Source organism: Lampetra planeri, chromosome 55 (assembly GCF_965212315.1).
Source record: "Lampetra planeri chromosome 55, kcLamPlan1.2.h2, whole genome shotgun sequence".
Classification (NCBI taxonomy): domain Eukaryota; kingdom Metazoa; phylum Chordata; class Hyperoartia; order Petromyzontiformes; family Petromyzontidae; genus Lampetra; species Lampetra planeri.
The window spans coordinates 4,577,382-4,602,200 of record NC_136161.1 but is presented as its reverse complement, the minus strand read 5'-3'; the positions used below and the strand labels follow the sequence as shown (position 1 = coordinate 4,602,200).

The 24,819-nt window shown below is 48.6% G+C and overlaps 1 protein-coding gene across 1 annotated transcript; it reads left to right on the top strand.

The window, feature by feature from the left end:
• The first annotated feature begins 137 nt into the window (after positions 1-137).
• LOC144735562 (uncharacterized) lies at positions 138-24,610 on the top strand. Its single transcript, XM_078618003.1, has 5 exons — positions 138-2,414; positions 3,081-3,195; positions 3,683-3,865; positions 6,095-6,981; positions 19,926-24,610. The coding sequence occupies exons 1-5, from the start codon at positions 2,184-2,186 to the stop codon at positions 20,598-20,600; spliced, it is 2,091 nt and encodes a 696-aa protein (XP_078474129.1). The 5' UTR covers positions 138-2,183; the 3' UTR covers positions 20,601-24,610.
• The last annotated feature ends 209 nt before the right edge of the window (positions 24,611-24,819 follow it).

Below are 24,819 nucleotides of genomic sequence, written 5' to 3'. Positions count from 1 at the left end.
TGTTTTTGGAGTTGTGCCGAGAGAACACGTACGGCGTGAAAGAAGTTCTACGTACGAAGATTGGCGGGTAGCCGCACGCGTGTGCCAGCAAGGGGGTGCCACGGTGGCTAGGAGATGTTGACTACCTCGCCTGGTACGCAGGAGGTACGTGGGTTCGATCCCGACCCTGACAACGCCTGTTGTATATTTGGAGTCCGCGTGTACTCGCTCTCTCTCTCCCCGTGGTCGCGTGGAATTTTCTCCGGGTCCTCCGGTTTTTCCCTCCGTGTTTTGCTGCAATACATTTCTACGGGATCATGATATCAGCCGCTTCGTTGAGCTGCTATCATTTGTGATAGCCAGGTCGCTTCTGAAAGAGAGATACATAGCTCAGTAGGTCCTTACCTGGTAAAATAAAAAATAGTTTTAGTTTAGTTTCTGTGGGAAGGGCCTTTACACGATCATCTGATTTGAAAGAGTAAATCAATAACACGCACTCTGAAGTGTAAACCCTCTCAAATTAATTCATCCGTCTGGATATAAAAGCAACGGCGAATGGTTTTCACACTTTCGTACAATCACATCATGTATATAATAATAACAAAAAAAATAAACACTTAAAACGTCTTCGATTTCTCCTCGAGACCACGTGCACAGCGACACCACCCCAGTTTACATCTGGGGGGCGCGGCGATGCGTTGCTGAAAGGTGCGACGACGAAAATCGAAACGACGTCCATCACAGTGACTCACAGAGTAGTAATAGTAGTAAGTACGGTGGTGGTGGTGATGATGATAGTTGAGAGGCGATGGATAACGAGACAGGATGGGACAATGCTGCCAGCGACGTGTGTGTGTGGGGAGCGGTAGTGTTGCGGTTAGCGCTGCGCTGCACTACGAACCCAGCGACCCGAGTTCGATTTCCACTCATGACCAACACCGGTAACGATTATTTGAACTGGTCCTGGGACCTCCCCTCGGTCGACTCAGCATCCAATGAGTATCTGTCGCCACTGGGGAGACAAAGGCGGCTGGGCGTGGTGTTGGCCACCTACCCCCTCGTGTGCTGTGTCGGTCTTCATAGGTTCTGCTACTAGCCAACAACACTTGCCCCAACAGTCTGTTAAGGCTACACGGGGGGATCTTTGTCTTGTTGGTTGATTTTTTAACTCGGCCTTGAACGAGGTACTGGCAGTCTATACATCAGCAATGGGGAAATTACAGCGGCCAGGGTGTGGTGTGAGGGTGCCGCGGTGGCTGGGAGAATGTTGATTACCTCGTCTGGTATGAAGGAGGTCGTGGGTTCTATCCCAGTGCTCTCGTGGATTTTTCTCCAGGTCCTTTTGGGTACAGCGGTTCCCTCGGTTTAACGATTCCATCGATTGACGATGTTTTGATTAATGATCTGCCCTCCCATAGGGTGCCTTCCCCCCCACCCATTGTGCCATTAACGATGAATTTTCGATTAACACACGGTTTTTACGACATCACGCGGACCCGAAAAATTTCGGCCAATCGGAGCGCTCCGAAGTGGACTTGCCAGGCCTCGGCCATTCAGCGGCGCGTCCCTTTTCCATGGAAGCAGCTCGTACGAATACTTTGTGGGTTTTTTTTATTTTACTTAAAAGTTAAATGAGATCGGCCCCTAAAGTGAAGAAAAGACAATAAATTGAGGAAAATAATTAGTTAAGCAATTGCCTTAAATTGTTTCACCCCAACGCCTCCATCAACCCCCATCTATCTTCTTTTTTTACGATCAGAGGAAACAAGAAGATGCTCGGTGTAGTCGGCACTTTGCTTCGTTCATCATTTCGGTTTTTTTCAATGCTTTGCTTTACGTGCCCCCCCCCCCCTTTTTAAATGAAAGATTTAACATCTATATTCTTAGCCTAAGGTAAGAATTTTTATTTCATGCTCCATGTATCCACTATTTATCCGTGTTTCTATCCACATCCGTGCTTTAATATGTTCGCATAACGTTCGTTTTTATAACAAAACAAAAATGCGTGTTTAGATATTCTAAACCGTGTTTTTAGGGTGGAAAATGTCAACTTCCCATCGTCGTGGAACAAATTAATCCCTTTAACGTGTACTTCCTACATTCCATTTAACAAAAACCGTCCCCACCGAGGTTATTAACTTACTGGAGGACGGAACTCCCCCCCCCGCTTCTCCACTGGAGCTAAAACTGATGGCAAAACTGAAATGCCACTCCGACGTCGAGTGGCTGTGGAGAGTTGGCAACGGCCGCGGCGTCTCCACATTCGTCTTGCGCCGCATCTCACCGTCTTGTCCCGTGTCTGTCCGTCTTGTCCAGCCGTCTTGTGCCGCATCTCGTCGTCTTGTGCCGCGTCTCGCCGTCTTGCCCCGCATCTCGTCGCTCTGCTGCGTTGGAGCGACCCGCAGGTTGGTGGTGAAATTCACTCAAGACGCGAGGTGAATTCACACTCACACCGCCATTCACTTTCTGTCTGTCTCTCACACCCTGTCCACTGTTGTCACGAGAGGTGAATTCACACTCACACCGCCATTCACTCTCTCCGTGTCTCTTGCACCGTGTCCACTGTTGTCACGAGAGGTGAATTTAGACTCGCACTGCGATTCACTCTCTTGCATTGCGCTCACTTTTTTTTACAAGAGGTGAATTCACATTCACATTGCGATCCACTCTGTCTCTCGCACCGTGTCCACTGCTATCACGAGAGGTGAATTCACACTCACATCGCCATTCACTCTCTCTCTGTCTCTCGCACCGTGTTCACTGCTATAACGAGAGCTGAATTCACACTCACACCGCCACTCACTCTCCGCGTGTCTCTCTCGCACTGTGCTCACGAGAGGTGAATTCACACTCACACCACCATTCACTCTCGCAGTGTGTCCACCGTTGCTACAAGAGGTGAATTCACACTCACACTGCGATTCACTCTCTCTGTGTGTGTCTCTCACGCCGTACTCACTGTTGTCACAAAAGGCTAATGAAACATTCACAACGTTGGTACAAGAAGCGGCTTCACATTCACCCTCTCGAGGTTAATCGTTCAACCCGACCGCGTTCGACGTTTTAAATGCCCCCCTCCAACCCGTCTCCGATTCCCGCAGATGGCGTCGCGCGCGGAGTTTCCGATCGGCAAAGAAGAAGACGAAGACGCGGGTAGTCAAAGTCCCAAGCTCCGTCCCGACTTCACGGTGCGATGTGACGACGCTGACGACGCCGGTGAGATCAGTTGGCTGGACATCGATACACTACACTATACACTACACACTATACACTACATTATACACTACACTATACACTACACTATACACTACACTATACACTACACTACACACTACTATACACTACTATACACTACTATACACATTACACTATACACTACACTATACACTACTATACACTACACTGCTATACACTAGACTATAGTGTAGTCGTATGTATACTGAATTTCTTTTCCGTTGTACCTAGCCAATCGTGCTAATCGGAGGTGCACTGTTGAGTCTGGGGCACTGTTGAGTCTATGGTGCAATGTTGAGTCTATGGGGCAGTGTTGAGTCTGGGGCACTGTTGAGTCTATGGGCAGTGTTGAGTCTATGGGCAGTGTTGAGTCTGAGTCTGGGGCACTGTTGAGTCAATGGGTAGTGTTGAGTCCATGGACAGTACGCGAGTCGCCGTGTCAGCCGCGGCGCGCTGTCAAAATCCACAGCCGGTGATGGGAGTCGTTTCGGCGATGCCAAAGAAGAAGGGGCGACCGAGAGGCTGTGGGAGTCGGGGAGCTACCGTGGACAGGCGGCAACATCGGAGCGGAAGCCGTTCAGGGTGGAGGTGTGGGCGGAAGACGTCAAGAAGTTTGTTGAGGTGCAGTTGCTGGATGAGGACACGGGTCAAGGTGAGTCCCCCTGTGATCGCGTCGCGTGGGCAGAAACGCAACACGTGTGCGTGTGTCGTGTGTAGTGTGTGTTAGTATAGTGGTGTAGTGTTTCGACCGGCTCCAGTTTAACAGCAGAGGTCTCACTCCGAATAAGTTGAGCAGCATTATCTTTTCATCGGCTGCGTAACGCGTCGCTCTACACGAACCTTCAGGTCTTCTCGGCCACGGTCATTCTCTCCCTTCTCTATGCTTGCGAAACGTGGATCCCCCCTAATGGAGCATCTTCACTGGTTAGAAACATTTAGGCTGGCCTGCCCACGATCCATCCTGGGTTTAACCAGGCTGGATTGTGTGAGCGAATGAAGAGACAAGACGACCTGAGTGTAATGTGATCACATAATGGTTTACGTGGTGTCAGCACTCTAGCAGCTGCATTCTGAACAAGCTGGAGTCTGCACAGTACCAACCAGTGAGGCGTTGCAGCAATCGAGTCAGAATAACACAAAAGCATGGACCAATCTCTCCCAAGTCACCAGGTGACAGGAAGCGATGCATTTTGGTAATATTTCTTAGGTGGAAAAGGGAAATTTTTACCACCTTAGATATGTCTCTGAAAGGATAATTACTGGTCAAACTGAACACCAGGATTTTAGAAAGATGCAGAGGGGAGCTGATGATTATGGCTTCGGTCTTGTCGGTATTGAGTAGCAAAAAGTTTTCGCAAAACCATGAATTCGCTACTGTTAGTGATGCAGACAGTGCAGAAAAAGCTGTTGCATAGTACGGTCCTAACCGGATATAAATTTGAGTGCCATCTGCATAGCAATGGTAGTGTAGTGAGTTCTATTCAGACACACGCCAAGACTTGGAGGCAACACGTTAATTTATTGAACAACACAATTTCCACTGGATAACTACTTGGGTGTTGACCACCACGGGCTAACACATAACCACTCAATAGCGAGACTATATTCGGCGGGGAGCACCACGGCTGTTTCACAGCCACTCGACGGGGCGTCTACCCGCTCGGATCCAGACAGCCACGCGCCGTCAGGTCCACGCCGAAGCCCGAAGATCGTAGACGTAGCCCGCTGAATCCATACCCCGAGACGAGCCCCGAGCATACGCATGACTCATCTTTTATCGGCCCTAGCCTGGCCAGGCTCGGCCCTTGGCCACGCCCCCTATCCAGATCTTTCTGGTCGAGTCGGGGCTCTGGTCATGCGGCCCGTCACATGCCCCCTGGCCCCCCCCCGTTATCCCCTCGTCCGGTCATGTGCCCTGCCCGAGTTCACCTGGAGTACCATGTCCTCACATTAGCTGCCAGTGCTATTCAGTGGCCTAAAATAAAATGTTTCACTCCGGATGATCGCTGCAAAGTATGACCTGTGTTTTGATTTAGTGTGCTGCTCTTAAAGGTGCATTGAAAAATTATAATACTCCGATTGATGCTCCTGCTGTTGTGGAGTGACTCATGCAGCCAGCTATGGCTGCAGGGTTTTGGTGATACATGTTGTTTGTCGTTTATTGTGAAAATTCCGTTACAGTTCCTATGATCACTGTTTCATTGCTTTTATGGCTTTATTTTGGTGATTTCGAAAAGTTTTTTGGTTTGGCCATGTTTGTTTGTTGTAGTACGAAGTAAGACTGATGGCCGTAATCTAAGTTGTCTTGTGGTGGTTGTTGTTGTTGTTGTTTGACTTGAATCCCACTGGGATTTTTGCACACAACGTTGGTGTACGGTGTTTTTTCTGCAATATTTTGCAGTCTTTTCCTGGATTTTCTGTTTGCACTTAGTCACATATTCACTTTAAGATGTTTTCTTGTTCATGTTTTTGTTTTTTGTTTGTTGCGGTTGCACCCTATTCAAGAGCCGAATGGCTCACAGGGCTACACCTAATAAATGAACTTGAACTTGAACACGGCCTCTCCCCACTGGCACTCAGACCATGCCCCCTAGGGGCCCAACCCCTCACTTATACACGCCAGTGCTCGGGAGAGGTCCCGCACCTGCAGTACCTCATTTCTACCAGTGCAACGCTATAAACACACTATGTACGCCACTACAGTAGGATAAGCCAAGATGTCGGAGCAGAATACCCAATGGTGCAATGCCCTTCCCGCACGTAGAAATAACCCACAGTGCAATTAGCGATTGTGGATAGCCACAAAACCGGCTCGCCATTCTATTTAACCTTTCAACCAAAAAATAATATATTTTGTGTTTTTTGCAATATCTGCGGACAGACGCGGCCGACGAAACGCAACTGCCGTGCGACGAATGCGGCAGGGGCTTCGGCAAGCGCTTGCAGACGCACGCGGGCGACGCGAATCGCGACGTAGGCTGTGCCGGCAGCGACGGCAGCGGCAGCAGTCAAATCCCTCCGGCCTGCACGCGGTGCGGGAAGTCTCCGGGCACAGGCACGAGTCTCGGCCGGAGGCCGGAGAGCCGCCCGCAACCAACAGCCGGGAGCTCGCGCAGACGGCAACGCGACAGGCCTCGGCGCGTCCGCTACGACGCCGCCGACGCGACGGACGCCGACCGGCCCAAGCACGTGTGCGCCGAGTGCGGCAAGGGCTTCCCCTACCGCTACGGCCTGAAGCGCCACGCCAGGTCGCACACGGGCGAGAGGCCGCACGCGTGCGCCGACTGCGGCAAGCGCTACTCGGAGCTCTCGGCCCTCAAAAAGCACTCGATAGTGCACACGGGCGAGCGGCCGCACGCCTGCGCCTCGTGCGGTAAGGCGTTCTCGCGCCGCTCCGACCTGGAGACGCACGCGCGCATGCACACGGGCGAGAGGCCGTACGCGTGCGGCGAGTGCGGCAAGGGCTTCGCGCAGCGCTTCCACCTGGAGACGCACTCGCGAACGCACACCGGCGAGAGGCCGTACGCGTGCAGGGAGTGCGGCAAGGGCTTCGCGCAGAGCTCCCACCTGAAGGTGCACCTGGCGACGCACACGGGCGAGAGGACACACGTCTGCACGGAGTGCGGGAAGGGCTTCTGCCAGCGCTCTGACCTCAAGAAGCACTCGACGATGCACACGGGCGATAGGCCATACGCGTGCGGGCAGTGCGGCAGGCGCTTCTCGCACCCGTCGCACCTGAAGAAGCATTCGCAGGTGCACTCCGGCGAGGTTGAGGAGGTTGAGTACACGTGCCACGATTGTGGGGAAGGGTTTTTGCGGATCGACGCTCTGAAGAAACATTTTTTCCGGACACACATAGGCGAGTAGGAACGCCTTTTTTGAATGCACGGTTTGCACTCGGGCGGGGCAAGGCGATTGATGGATATGCGGAGACTGCAGGTGAAATATCACGGGCGGGTGGTTTTCGAGCGACGTTTCTTTTTGCTTGAGTCAATTTGCCATTTTATTTTTCTTCACCGGGGTAACGGATCACCGGCTTGAGTAAAATGTGTGTCGTAAAGCCCTCCGAAATCCCGTTCGGATGACGTCTGGCAAGTTTTAGCATTGTGGGTGGTGTCCCGTTCACCGGCGAATCTGGGAACGTGCGAGCGGCTCATAGTTACATTTATTTATAGAGGCGTAGTAGCAGCAGCAGCACCGTTGTTTTTATAAAGACGTCGTCACTCACCGCAGAGAACCGTAGCGACACGACCGCCGCCACTCTACGATAGCCGGCGGCAAAGCTGTGCCACACGACCCTCCCGCGTGGCCTTGTGGTGGGAGCCTCGGTGCACCAATAAAGTTATTTGATTTTAGTTTTTCTTCCGATTCCATTCCGATGGCGTAAACACACAACACGTACGTATTGGCCTAATGAATTACTTGAAATAAATACGTACGCTTTGCCGCCAGCTATCGTAGAGTGGCGGCGGTCGTGTCGCTACAGTTCTCTGCGGTGAGTGACGACGTCTTTATAAAAAACAACGGCGCTGCTGCCCGTTACGCCTCTAGATAAAATTAACGCTGAGCTGCTCCCGCGTTCCGAGATTCAGCAGTGAATGGGACACCACTCACACACCACCCTGCGACTTGCCAGACATCCCACCCTCGTTTTGATCGACAACTTTTTGTTATAGCTGCACGTGTCCGTCGTTTAATTGTCGCCAAATAAAGTTTCCTCCCCAAAAAACACGAAAGAGAATGACGGTCGTGATTTGATGACGACGACGATGTTGATGATAATAATAATGACATCTATAAAGCGGCTTAATCAAGGCTCTCAAAACGCTGTACAGGACACAGCAGCAGCTGCAAACATCTCCTAGCCACCGTGGCGTCCACAATCAGCACTGCTGGATATCTGTGAAAAAAGAGCTTTTTTTTAGCTCATGATTCGTTTTGGTGCAATTTATTCATTTGTTTATTAATTTTAAAAAAATTCCCTTAGCATAGACAGAAAGGCATTAGCACACCGAAGATGATAGCGGAGAGCAAGCAGTACAAGCAAACAATCCCCGCGTTTAGTACTAAAACGCAAAAAGAAGATTGACAACTGAGAAAGCCTTGGAACCGTCACGAGAAAAGACGCAAGAAAGGATGAGCAGGAATCGCTGGAAAAAAAGTCAAATGTGGCGACATTGAATGCCACGCTAAGAGAATACAGTAGACAGACTCTCGATTATCCGCGCGTGTAGCTTATCTGATTTGGCGGATTAAATTCGCAGCTGAGATTGACGTAAATTTATAACTCGTGGATTTTCCCCTTAAACCCGAATTCATAATCTATAAACGGCCATGCATTGTTATTCTTGGAAATGTTTGTTACAAGTCAAACGGTGCTTAAACCGAATAAATATGTTGCTCCGGTCGCCTCTACATTACAGTAGTTGCTATATCTTTACAACAGTGGGTGGTGGAGTTTGATGGATGTTGATTGGCGTGGCTCTGCTGCTGTCATCCACTTAGCAGGCCGAGTCTTCTGCTGGCTGGGAGCCAGGAAAGTGTCATCACTGAGCACACACATCATCGATAGGTCGATCGTTATCACTGGCGGAGCCAGTGGGGGGGGGTAGGGTGCACTTGCTCCCCCAATGGTCCGATCGAAATTAGGGATTTCGATCGGATCGTTGGGGTTTATTAGTAATAAATCGGCATTTTGCGACCCCCCACTGCCACAGTGTAGCATATTATTACGTGCCAGGGACTCATGAGATGATAGGACAATAGTCTGAGTCCATAATTGGCAATAATTAACGGCAAAGCGGTTACAAGTGACTCTCAGAATGATGCACAGTTGCATATACAGCACACGACTTCCCTGAATGCATCAACACCTTCAACGAGCGCGATGCCGATCACACAACGCGGTTCAAATTCGACCCTCGATCGATGGCTGCGCCATCGCCGCACACGTGTCGAATATAAAGCAAGGGACAAGTCATTATTATTAACAACTATCATTTTTCATTGCTGGAGGGGTTGCCCCCCCCCCCTACATGAAAATCCTGGCTCCGCCATTGATCGTTAGCATTCGTTCCGGAATGATCCGCGGAAAAAAATAATTTTTTTTTTGGATTATCTGCAATTTTGAATTATCCGCGGCCGTCCTGCCCGTCATTTGCCGCGGATAATCGAGAACGGGGAGGTGTACAAACTGGTCGCGAGCACACACATGGGACGGCGAGATCTTGCTAATGGACAAAGAGACAATCCCATGCACAGCCCCTACCAGGAAAAATGAAAACCACCCTCGTCATCATCACGATCCATGGGCAGATAGCCCCGTAGTCGTAGGTGTCCGCTGCGACTTGTCCTCGTCTCTGTCATGAAGTGCCAATATGCTGAAGTAGCGGTACATCACAGTAGTGTATCGTGTAGTGTATAGTGTCGTGTTTACCAGTGTTTAGTGTATAGCAGTGTATAGTGTAGGGTATAGTAGTGTATAGTTTCGTGTATAATATAATATATAGTGTATTCTATAATGTAATATATAGTATTGGGTACAGTAATTCATAGAGTTGTGTAGGGTATAGTAGTATATAGTGTATAGTCGTGTAGTGTATAGTAGTGTATAGTGTAGTGTATAGTAGTATATAGTGTAGTGTATAGTGGAGTGTATCGTGGAGTGTATAGCAGTGTATCGTGGAGTGTATAGCAGTGTATAGTGTAGGGTATAGTAGTGTATAGTGTAGTGTATAGTGGAGTGTATCGTGGAGTGTATAGCAGTGTATAGTGTAGGGTATAGTAGTGTATATTTTCGTGTATAATGTAATATTTAGTGTATTTTTCGATTTAAAGCTTTCGTGACTGCAGGGATTCATCTTCTTGGTTCTTTCGGTGAAGTCACGTAGAAGGGAAATAATAAAATAATAAAAATAAAACATAAAATACAATTTTCACGACGTCGTGTCGTCTATATTTATTTAAAGTTGCGCATTTTGATGTGACGTCACATTTCTCACCCCCCCCCCTCGTCACATATCGTCACAAATGTTTTACCCCCCCGCCTCCCCTAGGTGCGTGACGTCATTTATGGATGGCCCCATAGGGAGGCGACTGACTTTTGTTGAGCGACTGTGGCGTGGGCCCTCTCTTGGTGGACGGCCAGCCAAAAGCCACTGCCGCTGAGTCTGCTGCTGCTGTTAGCCAGGATGACGACCTCTCTCTAGAGGAGTTTTACACCCCTAGCTGCCACTGCTATTCAGTGGCCTAAAATAAAATAAAATGTTTCGCTCTGGATGACCGCTGCAAAGTATGATCCGTGTCTTGATTTAGTGTGCTGATCTTAAAGGTGCATTGAAATTTTTTGATACTCCGACTGATGCTCCTGCTGTTGTGGAGTGACTCATGCAGCCAGCTATGACTGCAGGGTTTGGTGGTACATGTTGTTTAGGTCGTTTATTGTGAAAATTCGGTCACAGTTCCTGTGATCACTGTTACATTGATTGTATGGCTTTATTTTGGTGATTTCGAAAAATGTTTTTTTGGTTTGGCCATGTTTGTTTGTTGGAGTACGGAGTTAGACTGATGGCCTTAATCTAAGTTGTCTTGTGGTTGTTTGACTTGCATCCCACCGGGATTTTTGCACACAGCGTTGGTGTACGGTGCTTTTTATACAACATTTTGCTGTCTTTTCTTGGATTTTCTGTTTGCACATAGTCGCATAGTCACTTTAAGATGTTTTCTTGTTCATGTTTTTGTTTTTTATTTGTTGCGGTTGCACCCGATTCATGAGCCGAATGGCTCACAGGGCTATACCTAATAAATGAAACTGAGGAGTTGTCCTGACGATGTTTGGTGGCTTCCTTGGCAGATTCACCCAGCGTATGTGCTCGCATCTCGTCTTCTGTGACCGCACTTGTGCCGCATCTTGTCGCTCGCTGCGGGGTGAATGGGTTGAGTGGGGGGGGGTCACCACACAGCGGAGACAGCGAGACACGGAGACACAGCGACCGTGGGGACACGGAGACAAAGACACAGACAGAGAGAGACACAGACAGAGACAGGACCAGATAGCGAGAGACACACAGAGAGACGGTCAGAGACAGATAGACAGAGACGACAAGAGACAGAGAGAGGGTAAGAGACAGAGACACGCAGCGAGGTAAGATGTGTTTATAGGGAGTAACACAAATATATACAGAGACAGACACAAAGATATAGACACAGCCACACATATACACAGACAGGGATACAGAGATAACGACACAGAGAGACAGATAAAGATACAGACAGACAGAGACAGAGAGACCGACACAGTAACATAGACAGATATAGACAGACAGTCATACACAGACGCAGGTATACAGAGACAGACCGATACAGACGGACACAACGAGACAGAGACACGAGATAAAGATATAGAGAGACGGAGGTTACTTCTAGAGCTACAGATAGACACATACCACAGAGATAAAGACACAGACAGAGACACAGACACATACCACAGAGATACAGACAGAGACACACAGACACTTACCACAGAGATAAAGACACAGACAAAGACACACAGACACGTATACACATATACAGACTCGGTGACAGAGAGACATACGACTTGATACAGAGAGACGGAGAAACATTCGGACATTCTGAGAGATTCAGAGACAGACACAGAGACAGACACCCAGATGTAGATGTGGTTGCTGCTGTACATTTCCACGTGATAAGTTGATGATAGGCAGCCCACTTCTTTGAGGTGCTATCATCTGTGATGGCCAGGGCCGACTCTGAAAAAACGGGGCTACGCAGGAGCGCAGTGGGGCCTTGTTACACTTGGTAAAATATAAAAAAAATAGAAACGTAGTTAAGTTTTAATGAACAAAGAGACGTGTCGACTTGAAGAGACAAGAGATTACACCGACACAGAACGGACACGGCCATCGATTAGCACAGGTGGCTATGCATACAGTGCGAAAGAAGTTCATCGTTACCTAGATAAAGGGAGAGAGACACAAATACATGCAGAGAGACAGGGACGGACAGACTTGGGAAGATACACAGAGATAGCCAACCGGCTACATACGGTGCGAACGAAGTTCAGCATAGTACATCGATAAAGGGAGAGAGAGATAGAATCATACATGCAGAGAGACAGACAACCAGAGGTGGAGACAGACTGGGAAAGATAGACAGAGATGGACATACAGATGGGGACACAGACACAGAGAGTGACTGAGGAGCACTTGTAGCGGAGGGCAAAGTGAGCGTGGATGTTGTTGTTGTTGATCTTGGCCCTGGGACCGGCCGACTAGGCCGGGCAAACCCGCAGCCATGCCCTTGTGACGTCACAATAGAATTAGCATATCAGTCCGTGACGTACGGCCCAGCGTCGTGCGGTGACCGAGTGTCAGGGTCGGCCTCGTTTCAACCAGGTGAGGAACTTCTTCTGTCTGTCTCTCCCGTACGGCTTCTGATGTTAGACAGTGCAGAGCGACACAGCTACAATGCCATCGACAGGAGCAGTAGCGGACTAGTGAGTCGTCATCATCGTCGTCATCGTTGTCGTCATCATCGTCATCATCGTCGATGTGACGATGTCTCCTTGGTATTTGTGTATTGGGGGCATTGCGTCGCTACGCGGTGTGAACGGGCTTTGGTCTGGATGACCACAGCCACACACTGGCCGATGATGCTGCTGCTGATGATTAATTGCAATAGAAGACTCGGAGAGGCCTTCATCCAGCAGTGGATATACCCTGGCTGATGCTGCTGCTGCTGATGAGATTCTTCTACCATATGGCTGCCGATGATGATGCTGATGTGGACACTGCAGAACAACAGCTACAATGTCATCAACATTCAGGTGGTGGTCCAGCCCAGCGGATAACCGCGTCAGCAGGAGCAGTAGCGGAGTAGTGAATCATCATCGCTGTGATGATGTCGCCTTTTTCGTATTTGTGTATCGGGGCATTGCATCGTAATGGGTTGTCTCTGTTCTGGATGACCACAGTCATGGCATCACCACTACTGGAGAGAGTTTTTAATTTCCATTTGTGTATCGTCGACGAGGATAGAATCCCATTTGCACGAGTGAGTGAGTGAATGTTTGAGCGGATGAGTGAGTGGGTGAGCGAGTGGGCATCAGTGAAGCGAGATGATTTGTGAGTTTAATTTGTTTAACCCAGTGCGGACTCAAATATGGTCTAATTTTGCAAGAGTGGGTGGGTGGGTGAGTGTGTGAATGATTGGGTGAGTGAATGAGCCGGGTGGTTGAGGTGGTGAGTGGCTATTATGATTGAATGAGTTCAAGTTTAATTCGTTTCATCAGGGTGAGCACTCAGAGCGAGTGACCTAGTTCAAGCCGCTGCCTCGACAATTCCCATTCAGTTGACTTTTCTGGCTTGAGTTGACAGCAGCCACTGGGGGAGACAAAGACGGCCGGGCGTGGTGCTGGCCACCCCACCCCCTCGTGTGCCGTGCCGGCCTTCATAGACGCCGCTACTTGGTAACATCACTTTTCCCATACAGTCTGTTACAGGCTATACGGGGGATCTTTGTCTTTTTTTCCCTTTGTAAATCAAATGGGGCACCACAGTGGAGAGATGTTAACTACCTCGCCTGGTATACAGGAGGTCGTGGGTTCAATTCTGACCCTGACGCCTGCTGTATATTTGAAGTTTTCGTGTCTCTCTCTCCCCGTGGTCGCGTGGATTTTTCTCCGGGTCCTCCGGTTTTTCTCCTCCACATTTAGAATCAACGTCATGTATTTAGGAGTATTTGGCTGCCGCTTTAAATTTCCACGCGATGATGATAATGATAAGCCGCTTGGTTGAGCAGCTATCATTTGTGATGGCCAGGTCGCTTCTGTAAGAGAGCTACGGAGCAGCTCAGTGCGGGCCTTACCTGGTAAAAAAAACAAATATAACATCGTGGGTTGTTTTTGATCCTCAGATGGATTTAGACGTGAAGTTGCCGTTCATCAAACAAGAAAATGAAGACTATCCAAGCCCCGTGACGGGTCCGGACCCGACGGTGAAACGTGGATTTACTGCCGCCGGTGAGAGACGTCCCCAACAAACGGTGGCGTGAACAAAAAAAATAAACAAGTATAACCCGTAAAAACAAAGTTTTTCACTATAAATCCTTTATATGCATGGCGGCTAGAGTCCTCTCGTCCTCTGGCTTGAGATGGCTGCCACCTATGGGTCAGATGATTGCATTGCACCATTAAGCAATTGGTAATTAAATATAATATTTTGTCCTAAAAAGTGTAAAATTTTGGAAAAAAAATTTCACGAACATTAATTGTCACGCACAACGAGTCTGTGTGGAAAGTGTCAGCTCGATTGGATCACGGGAAGTGGGTTAAAAAACGACCGAAAGATTTGCACGGTCGTAAGCAAGCAAGCGAACTTAATATAAAGGATTTAAAAAGCGCAGAATCAAAGCGTCGCAGCGCCAAGGTTCTGGTCTTGTGCATGAGAGGCACAGAGCGGTTGTTTGACACGTGGTTGAAGACTTTCGCGACAAATATTATCCATCTCATGGGACCTCCCTTGCCAGTATCAAACTATAAGAATAGGTTTTACCCTTTATGGAAATTAAACTGTTGTGTTAAGATGTTAAAACACCAAACATAAACCTTTTGCAAGGAATCGTGTCTGCAGTAATCACACATATACTTGTGGTGAACATGCAAAACATAAACATGCTTGGGTGGTATTTGCATTGTTTCTTAAACTGATTGGTCCACACCAGAGACAGCTTTCTTTCGAGACTAGGCTCTCTAAAGAATGAAAGATAATACACATAATACCGCGCTAACCACTACACTCACCACTACACTCACCACTACAAACCTGTCAACCCCTTATCAGTGCTGTACCTTATTACAGACCAATTCAGACCTTATTGGTCACCCTGTGCCCTTATAAATCTCAACGTTCATCCTGCAAAGTCCTATCACAAGGAGAGAAACACAAACAAATAGACACAAAATGTGCCCGTATTGAAACGGCTGTATGCCGTATGGACCTAAAAACTAAATTTCCCTGTACAAGAATATGGCTAAACCATATGTGTTGACAGGTATGTATACGTTACCCGCCGGTTCCTCCCTCCTCCCCTCGTTTTTTTAAATTTCCGAACGCATTTCTGGTTCTTGAAAGATGCCGACGATGAAAAAGTGCTTCCAATTTTGATTTCATATTTCCACCACAGCCGAACATCTGAAGGATGTTAAAGTTGAAAGAAACACCGAGACACCAGTGGAGGACGAGGAGGAGGATGAGAGGGGAGACACCCGCGGATATCCGGCCGTGCCCGGCAAGAAGTTGGTGAAGATGGAGGTGTGGTCGGAAGATGTCAAGAAATTCATCGTTGTCAAGTTGCTGGAGGAGGACATTAGTCAAGGTGAGTTTCACCGTTGAGTGTGGAGTTTGGAACGTACTTACGTATGTGTGTATGTACATGTGTGTGTGTGTTGAACTTCTTTCACACCGTACTACGTAGCCAACTGTGCTAATCGGATGTGTGGGAGGATGACAAACTAAACACAAAAAGTAGTTATAAAGAAATGAGTTTTCAATCGAGATTATTTAAAAGTGCATAGCTCAGTGAGCATTATACTGCCATTAATCACATCTGGGTTGTGCTACTGCTGGAGGCATATCATGAGTCTATGGATCTCTGTGTGATGAGTCTATGGGTCTCAGTGTGAGTCTATGGGTCTCCGTTTCAGTCTATGGGTCTCTGTATGAGTCTATGGGTCTCTGTGTGAGTCTATGGGTCTCTGTGTTGCGAGTCTATGGGTCTCTGTGTGGTCAGGCTATGAGTCTCTGAGTCTATTGGTCTTTGTGTCACGAGTCTATTGGTCTCAGTGTGAGTATGGATCTCTAAGCGATGGGTAATCACACTCTGAGCTTTGCAATGGCCTCGCTTATCCGTCGTTCTGCACGTATCGAAGATGGAGGAAACATTGCAGGGTAAGTGTAGCTCACACTAACTCTACCCCTAACCCTCACTAACCCTACCCCTGATCTATAATCGTAGGCGCCACGGTGGCTAGGAGATGTTAACTACCTCGCCTGGTATTCAGAAGGTCGTGGGTTCGATCCCGACCCTGATGCCTTCTGTACATTCGGAGTTTGCGTGTTCTCTCTCTCTGTCTCTCCCCGTGGTCGCGACGATTTTTCTCCGGATCCTCCGGTTCCTCCGGTTTTTCCCCTCCACATTTAGAATCAACATCACACATCCAGAGTATTTGGCTGCTGCTATACATTTCACGTGATGATGATGATAAGCGACTTGGTTGAGCTATCATTTGTGATGGCCAGGGTCGCTTCTGAAAAAGAGCTACATAACTCAGTGGGGGAGGCTTTACCTGGTAGAAATAAGAAATAGTTTCGTTTATAATTTGGAAAACCCTTCTCCTGACCCGCACCTTTGATTATAATCAACGGTTGGCTACGTACGGTAGTGAAAGAAGGTCAACGTACGCGCTTGCGTCCATTGAGCAGTCTGGACTCCGTCGAAGGTTAGTGGGTTTGCGTTTCTCAAAAAATGTTTCGCAGCCGCCGTTCCGAACGCCGCCGCTCGAGTCGAGGAACCTCGCGGGAGAGCGGAGACGAGGTGGGGCCCCCGTGGGCGTGATGACGAAGCTCGGGATCGCAACTTCATCGAGGTGGAGCTGTCCGAGGAGGACACGGGCCAAGGTGAGAGAGAGAGGACAGAGAGAGAGGAGAGAGAGAAGGCGTGTTTACCTGTCCCCTCCACCTTTCTTTGATCGCATCGCACACAGCAGCAGCAGCGGCAGAAGCAGCAAACGCGACGTGTTCAATAATAATGGAGAAAGAGTCTCGATTATTCTGCGCTAATGAATCATCAGAATCAGAATATGTATCTTGCAGGAGGAATTTGATGATCTATAAAGCTCTTTGTTCCCAAATGTCCAGGAGGGGCACAGGATAAGAACGTTACAACAACAAACACAGTTACAAAAACACGATAGGAGTGCAAAGTATAAGAAAGGTAAACAAATCAACCAAACTGCAAACAAATACAACACTAAACCATCCCCATCCTACCATCGCCATCCTACTTGGCTATCACAAATGATAGCTCAACAAAGTGGCTTATCATTTGGAGATTTATAGCCCCAAAATAATCTAAAGAATCTAAAAATCGCGGATAATCCAAAAATATACATTGTCCCCAAAAAGGCTTCTATTTGGTGTTTGAACGTCTTTACACCAGTTTTAATGCCAGAAAGAGAAATACAACTTTAATCGTGGCAAAAAAGTCCTATTTTGTAGCTGATCTCACCCCGAGCTATAAATGCCCTTATAGTGCATTGTCTTTGCGCTGTTCGCCTTTTGGCGTTGTCTGGTCTGACACTGCTCGTGAGACTAGGCCCTAAAGAAGGCTGTCTCTGGTGTAGACCAATCAGTTTAAAAGACAATGCCTGTTTGTATTATCAGAGCGTGTTTGTTCGCATGTTCACGACAAGCACTGCGTGTGGTTAATGCAGTAACTTGATTCCCTGCAAAAGGTTTCGATTTCGTGTTTGGACATTTTGACGACCTCCTGTTTTATTGCCAGAAAGGTTAAAAGACCTCTTCTTATTTTTTCAATTCTGAGTTCGAAAAAATGAGAATAGAAATCTTTGGTTCTTTCGGTAAAGTCATGTGACTTTACCGAAAGAACCAAAGAGTATGGATTCCTGCAGTCACGAAAGCTTCAAATAAAAAATGAGAATAGGTTTTACCCTAAATCTTGACTTAAAGCTTTCGTGACTGCAGGAATACATATTCTATGAGTCTTTTACCGGTAAAGCCACGTAGATATAAAAATAATAAAAATATCACGACGTTTCGATCGCAACACAAGCAATCGTCTTCAGGTGAAAAAATACAGCGAGAGAGCTTGATGAAGAAAGATGTTATATAGGCCTGATGGATGCAGCCCAAGGGTAAGTGGGCGGGGCTAGAAATGGAATTTGCATATAAATGTAAGAACGGAGGGCGCCCTCTACAGCTTTGTGTTGTGATATTTTTGTTAATTTGATATCTAGGTGGCTTTACCGAAAGACCCATACAATAGGTTTTACCCTTTTTTGCCTATTCTTATTTATTCTTTATTTTTTATTCTTGTTTTTTCCATACTTTGATACTGGCAAAAAAGGTCCCAAATTCTGAGTCCGTAGCTTTAAGATAAAAAAAAATCAACGTTGTTGTCTGATTTGGATTACTTTGTCATAATAATTATAATTATTCACGTTTATCACAGTTCTTCACTTTATTGGAATTTTAATATTGTTATTAATCGGCTTGTTTTTTTATATTTTGCTCAGATTTTTATCTCAACTTGTGAGCGTAGTTTTATTTTTTCACGTAAGGCACTTTGAGACGCTTCAACATGAAAGGCCGCTTTAAACATTTTTGGAGGTTGCTTTTTTATTATCACTACTACTACTACAAATCCAGTTGTGCTACCCTATGACTGGTGAATAAATTCCCACACGGAAATCGTACGTGTGTACGTACAGGCGACCCCCGCACCTACTTGCGACCTAATGTTGGCAAAATGTGAAGAAAATTTACGAAAAAGTGAAGATCGTTGAGAAAGAGATGCTGTGCTCGCTATAAGCACAACTGTCGGGCTAAGCAGCGCCATCAGGCTCGGCGTCGGTAGCAGTCGTTAGGCGGTTGTAGATATGAGTTTTGGTTGCTACTGTCGTAAGTTGAGCCGTCATTCGTCGGGGGTCACCTGTATGTACGTTGAACTTTTTTCGCACCGTACCTAGCCAACCGTACATATGTATGTAGAAGTTTTTTTTAGCGTACATAGCCAACCGTACGTATATATATTTAAATTATTTTGCATTGTATGTAACCAACCGTACATATGTACGTGTAACTTTTGCACCATCGTACGTAGCCAACCATGCTAATCAGAGGTGTGGGAAAAGTGACAACGAACTAAACACAAAAAGCAGTTGTAAAGAAATTAGTTTGTCAGTCTAGATGATCTTGATTTGAAGCTTTCGTGACTGCAGGAATCCATACTCTTTGGTTCTTTCGGTAAAGTCACGTAGGTATAAAAATAAAATAAATCACGACGTTTCGATCACAACACAAGCGACTGTCATCAGAACCAGTTCTCTTGCTGTATCTGTTCCAAGTCTAGATGATGATTTAAAAGCGCATAGCTCCCGGTAGCTTCCTAATATCGGAAGGAAGAGCATTCCAGACGGTGGTGCGCTGAAGTAGTGCACTAGCCAGCAGATTTTCGTTTACGTGACAAACCTCACTAATTGGCCAAGTCGGGTGGTGGCTGTGGCGGGTTTAACGACACATTCATATTTACGCGATCTAACCCAAACAACAACAACAAAAATACCTTCATTCTGTTGCACCGCGATAAAATGACGGTGTCGCTTCTGACAGCAATTGTTGAAATGTTTCCCCCGTTAATCTAGCGGCGTGGTTTCTTATTAAAATAAATGTTTTTTTATTTTTTTTACAGCGGCCGAGCCAAAACAAATGCAGGTCCTGTGCGGGGAGTGCACGGCAGCAACAGCAAAGGAGGACGTCCGTTTCTCGGCGTCCGACCGAGCGGAGAGGATCGGCCAGACCGGCGATCGGGCGTCGGCGGGAGCCTGCGAGCGGTGCGGCAAGACGATGATCGGCGCCCCGGCGCCGCCCGCGGCCCCCGCCGGCGCGGGGGGCAAGAAGCCGCACTCGTGCGCCGAGTGCGGCAAGCGCTTCCGCACGCGCTACAACCTGAACACGCACTCGCTGATGCACACGGGCGAGTACACGCACGTGTGTCCCGAGTGCGGCAAGGGCTTCGCCACGCGCTTCACGCTCAAGAAGCACTCGCGCATCCACACGGGCGACTGGCCGCACGCGTGCGACGAGTGCGGCAAGGGCTTCGCGACGCGCTTCGACCTCGCCAAGCACTCGCGCACGCACACTGGCGAGCGGCCGCACGCGTGCCCCGACTGCGGCAAGCGCTTCGCCCACCGCTACAACCTGGAGGCGCACTCAGCGTCGCACACGGGCGAGTGGCCGCATGTCTGCGCCGAGTGCGGAAAGGGCTTCACGCAGCGCTCCGACCTGGAGACGCACGCGCGCACGCACACGGGCGAGCGGCCGCACGCGTGCGGGGAGTGCGGCAAGGGCTTCGCCAAACGCTCGCACCTGGAGGCGCACTCGGCGTCGCACACGGGCGCGTGGCCGCACGTCTGCGCCGAGTGCGGCAAGGGCTTCGCCAAGCGCTCCGACTTCGAGAGGCACACGCGGTCGCACACGGGGGAGAAGCCGCACGTGTGCGTCGAGTGCGGCAAGGGGTTCACGCGGATCTCCGCGCTCAAGAAACATTTCGTGGTGCACACCCTCGAGTGAACTTGGAACCGAACTGAACTACGTACATTTTTTTTTCTTCACCAGGTGTGAGGCCCCAATAGCTTATTTTTCAGAAGTGGCCTGGCCATCACGAACGGTAGCTCGGCGAAGGGTGACTGATGTCATCGTCGTCGTCGCATGGAAATTCATAGCAGCAGCAGCAGCAGCCAAATACTCTTAAACACGTGATGTCGATTCTAAATGTGGGAGAGAAAAACCGGAGGTCCCAGAGAAAAATCCACGCGACCACGGGAAGCGAGAAAGAGAGACACAAACTCCAAATATATAGCAGGCGTCAGGGTCGGGATCAAACCCACGACCTCCTGCATACCGGGCGAGGGAGGTAACATCTGTCCATTCAGCTTGGAGAGCTGAATGGAGTTCAAAAGAATTCACAAACAGACACCGCCTTGTTGTGAACGACCCAACGCAGAAGATTCCCTGGGGTTTGATCTTCCACGAAGCTGCTCATGGTCCCACCTTAAACCGCATCAGGCACTGCACAAATCATGGCAGCAGTTGTGGATGATAGCTGATGATGCACAAATGGAAAATCAGAAACTCTCTCCGGTAGTGGCAGTGCCATGACTGCGGTCATCCAGAACAGAGACCGTACACAATGCGTAACGACGCAATGACCCAATACACAAATACGAAGGAGGAGACATCATCACAGCGATGACGACGACGATTCACTACTGCGCTACTCCACTACTGCTCTTGCTGACGCGGTTGTCTGGGCTTGACCACCACCTGAATGTGACATTCTACATCAGCAGCCGTACGAAAGCAGAAACTCCTAGATACCCATAAAGATCCAGACCCATACAAACGCACAGAGACTCGGAGACCCATAGAGACTCGCAGAGACTCGTAGGCACCCACGGAGACTCGCAGAGATCCGTGGAGACTCGGACCCAGAGACTCTTGTAGGCCCAGGCTCATAGAGACCCATAGAGATCCATAGACTCATAGAGAACCGTAGAAACGCATAGACCCATAGACTAATAGAGACATCGCAGCGATACACTCCTCCGCTGGCTCTTCACACGATTGTCTGCTGGCTTGACCGCCACCTGAATGTTATATTTGCAGCTGTTGCTTTGCATCTAGATCTGTAGCCGTACGGAAGAAGAAGAAGACGGCCGTAGCGCCCAGTCACGTGAATCGAGCATCGGGCCTCACCGTGGTTTCTCTGCTCAGTATCAGTAGCAGCAGCAGGAGAGGAAACTGAACTGAACTATTTTTATGTTACCAGGTGTAAGGTCCCACTGAGCTGCTATGTAGCTTTCTTTGAGAAGCGACCTGGCTATGACAAATGATAGCTCAACGAATCAGCTTATCATCATCATCATCATCACGTGGAAATGTATAGCAGCAGCCAAATTCTCTAAACGCGCGGTGACATTGAGGAGGGGAGAAAGCGGAGGGCCTGAAGGAAGATCCACGTGACCACGGAGAGAGAGAGAGAGACAGACTCCAAATATACAGCAGCGGGCGTCAGGGTCGGGATCGAACCCACAACCTCCTGCATGCCAGGCGAGGGAGTTAACATCTCACAACGGCCGCTATTAGGCACTAAGCGGCAGGTGACGTCACTCACGGCACTTGTGCCAGGCTAGGTGCACCACTTTGCGGCCGTCGATAATGTGCTCGTGTGTGTGTGTGCGCGTTGTGCTTATTTCGCACCACCGTACCTAGGCAGTGCGGCGGAAGGACAACAAACTCAACACTCAAAGCAATTCTGAAGAAATGAGTTTGTCAATCGAGGTAATGATTTCAAAGTGCATCATAGCTCCCAGTGGCTTCCTAATATCGGAAGGAAGAGCATTCCAGACGGCCGCGGAAGTGCATCTGAAAGCGCCGCGCGATGCCAGTGATCGTCTTGGTTCGACGGCCAGCCAGAAGCTGCTGATGCTGCTGCTACTATAGAGGATGACCCGAATTGAGGTGACGATTGTTTATAGCTCCTTGACGAAAGAGGAATAGCAACCGTGGCAGTAGCGATAGTCAAAGGGAAGCGACTGACGGGCGACTGGAGAGTGGGCCCTCTTTGTTCGACGGCCAGCCAAAAGCCGCTGTCGCTGCCGCTGCTGCTAGCGAGGATGATGGCGACCACCGGAGTTGGCGTTGCGCGGGGTTTAACGCTCACCTGACGGGATCAGCGAAGCGGTCGGATGGAAGAGTTTGAGGCGGCGTGAACGCTCCGTTTATTTTTTGTTTGCAGCACAAACGATCTTGAACCTTTTTTTGTTTGTTTTAATCTCCGTTCAGCAGAGTGGAGGAATCCGATGGGCCACGAAGCTCTGTCATCATCGATGTCCAGCGATCATTGGCGGCCCACCCCCACCCTCCCTCCCCCTGGGGGAGTCAGGTCACGGTTGACGTGGGACCACGTGTGAGCGATGTTGATCTTTCACCAAAGACGACGAAGACAAAGATATTCCCCCTCTATCCCGTGTCGCCTCTAATGGACTGTTGGGGGCAAGTGGCTCTTAGTAGCGAGTAGCAGCGCCTACACACAAAGACAAAGATCCCCCATGTAGCCTGTAACAGACTGTTGGGGCAAGTGTTATGAAGGCCGGAATGGCACAATAGGGGGTGGGTGGCCAGCATCACGCCCGACCGCCTTTGTCTACCCACTGGCGATGTTTACTACACACCGCACCAATTACTCATTTGGAGGCAGCGTAGCGCTAACTGTTACACCACCACTCCCCACCACCACCATCACCACCACACCTGGGCACCTTCGTCTCCCCCCGGTAGAGATATAAGCCAACGCATGGCTCACAGAGGCGGGTAACGATACCGGGTCCCACTCGAGGCGTTGTCGTGGTCTGGGCCGTCGCACGACATCGCAGACGAGTCAGTTGGGGTTGATTTATTTGTATTTCCCATGCGGTGCCTGTAGAACCTATAATGATCGTGTTGGGCACGTGGTAGGGCTGTCGCCACCAATATCCATAACAGATGTTTTGGGTTCCATCGCGTAAATATAAATGTGTCGTTGAACCCCGCCACCACCACCCGATACGGCCATTTACGCGATCTTACCCAAAGACCTCTATGACGAATGATCGGGTTATAGGTTGTATAATGGTAAACGAAAATTGTAAAAAATCCAATTACGTATGTTCACAATAATTCCGTGTACACATAATGTCACTCGCGCGTACTGCGAGCGTAATAATACAGCAGTCGATTCCCAATATCCTCATTATGTATGGGCGAGTATTGTTTAGTTTTTCAACGGATAAGAAAAAGTATATAATTTACGGTGATTGGCGACCAGCTACTTTGTGGGATGAAGGCCTTCCTAGGGGTATTGTCAGTCATCGGAGTTTGGGCCATACTTCAAACAGCAGCTCAAGGCTCACCTGTCCAGGCTCTCACCTGTCCAGTCTCTCACTTGGTTCAGGATCTGACCTGGTTCAGGATCTGACCTGGTTCAGGATCACCTGGTTCAGGATCTCACCTGGTTCAGTCTCTCACCTGTCCAGTATCCCACCTGTCCAGGCTGTCACCTGTCCAGGTCTTCTTGGAGCTCTGGCTCCACGCCTCCGAGTTTTCAATCGAAGGTCGGTGCGTCCGATTTGCGAAATATGCACGCGTTTCCGAATCATGTTCATGATTATGAAAAATAAGAATAGGGTTTTGCCATTTCTGGCAATGAAACAGGCGTTAAGATGTTCAAACACCAAATAGATTATACCTTTTGCAAGGAATCATCAAGTCTGCATTAACCACACGTACTTGTGGTGGACATGCAAACAAGCATGCTCTGATAATATACTGTACTTGTATTGTCTTTGAAACCGATTGGCCAACACCAGATAGGCATCTATGTGGTGCTTGAACATATTAACACAACTCCTGTTTCATTGCTAGAAAGGGTAAAAACCCTGTTCTTATTTTTCATACTCTGCTACAGTCAAAAAAGTTATCCCCATGATACGTTTTTATGATTTATTATGACTATTGTGATTAAACTTCACCTTGTTATCGAGTATTGCTGTCTGGGAAAGCTTCGTTACGATCGATTCGTTTTGCCTTGCATGGTATGGTATGGAAAGCGTGCGCAGCATTTGATCCCAGCGGAAACCTCGGTGAATCTCTTTTGTAAGAATAACAAAAATAAATTAAAGTTCAGCCGATCCAAGCCTGGCTGTCTACCCCAGTGGGTTTTCAACTGGGGCTATGCTGACCCCCCATTGGT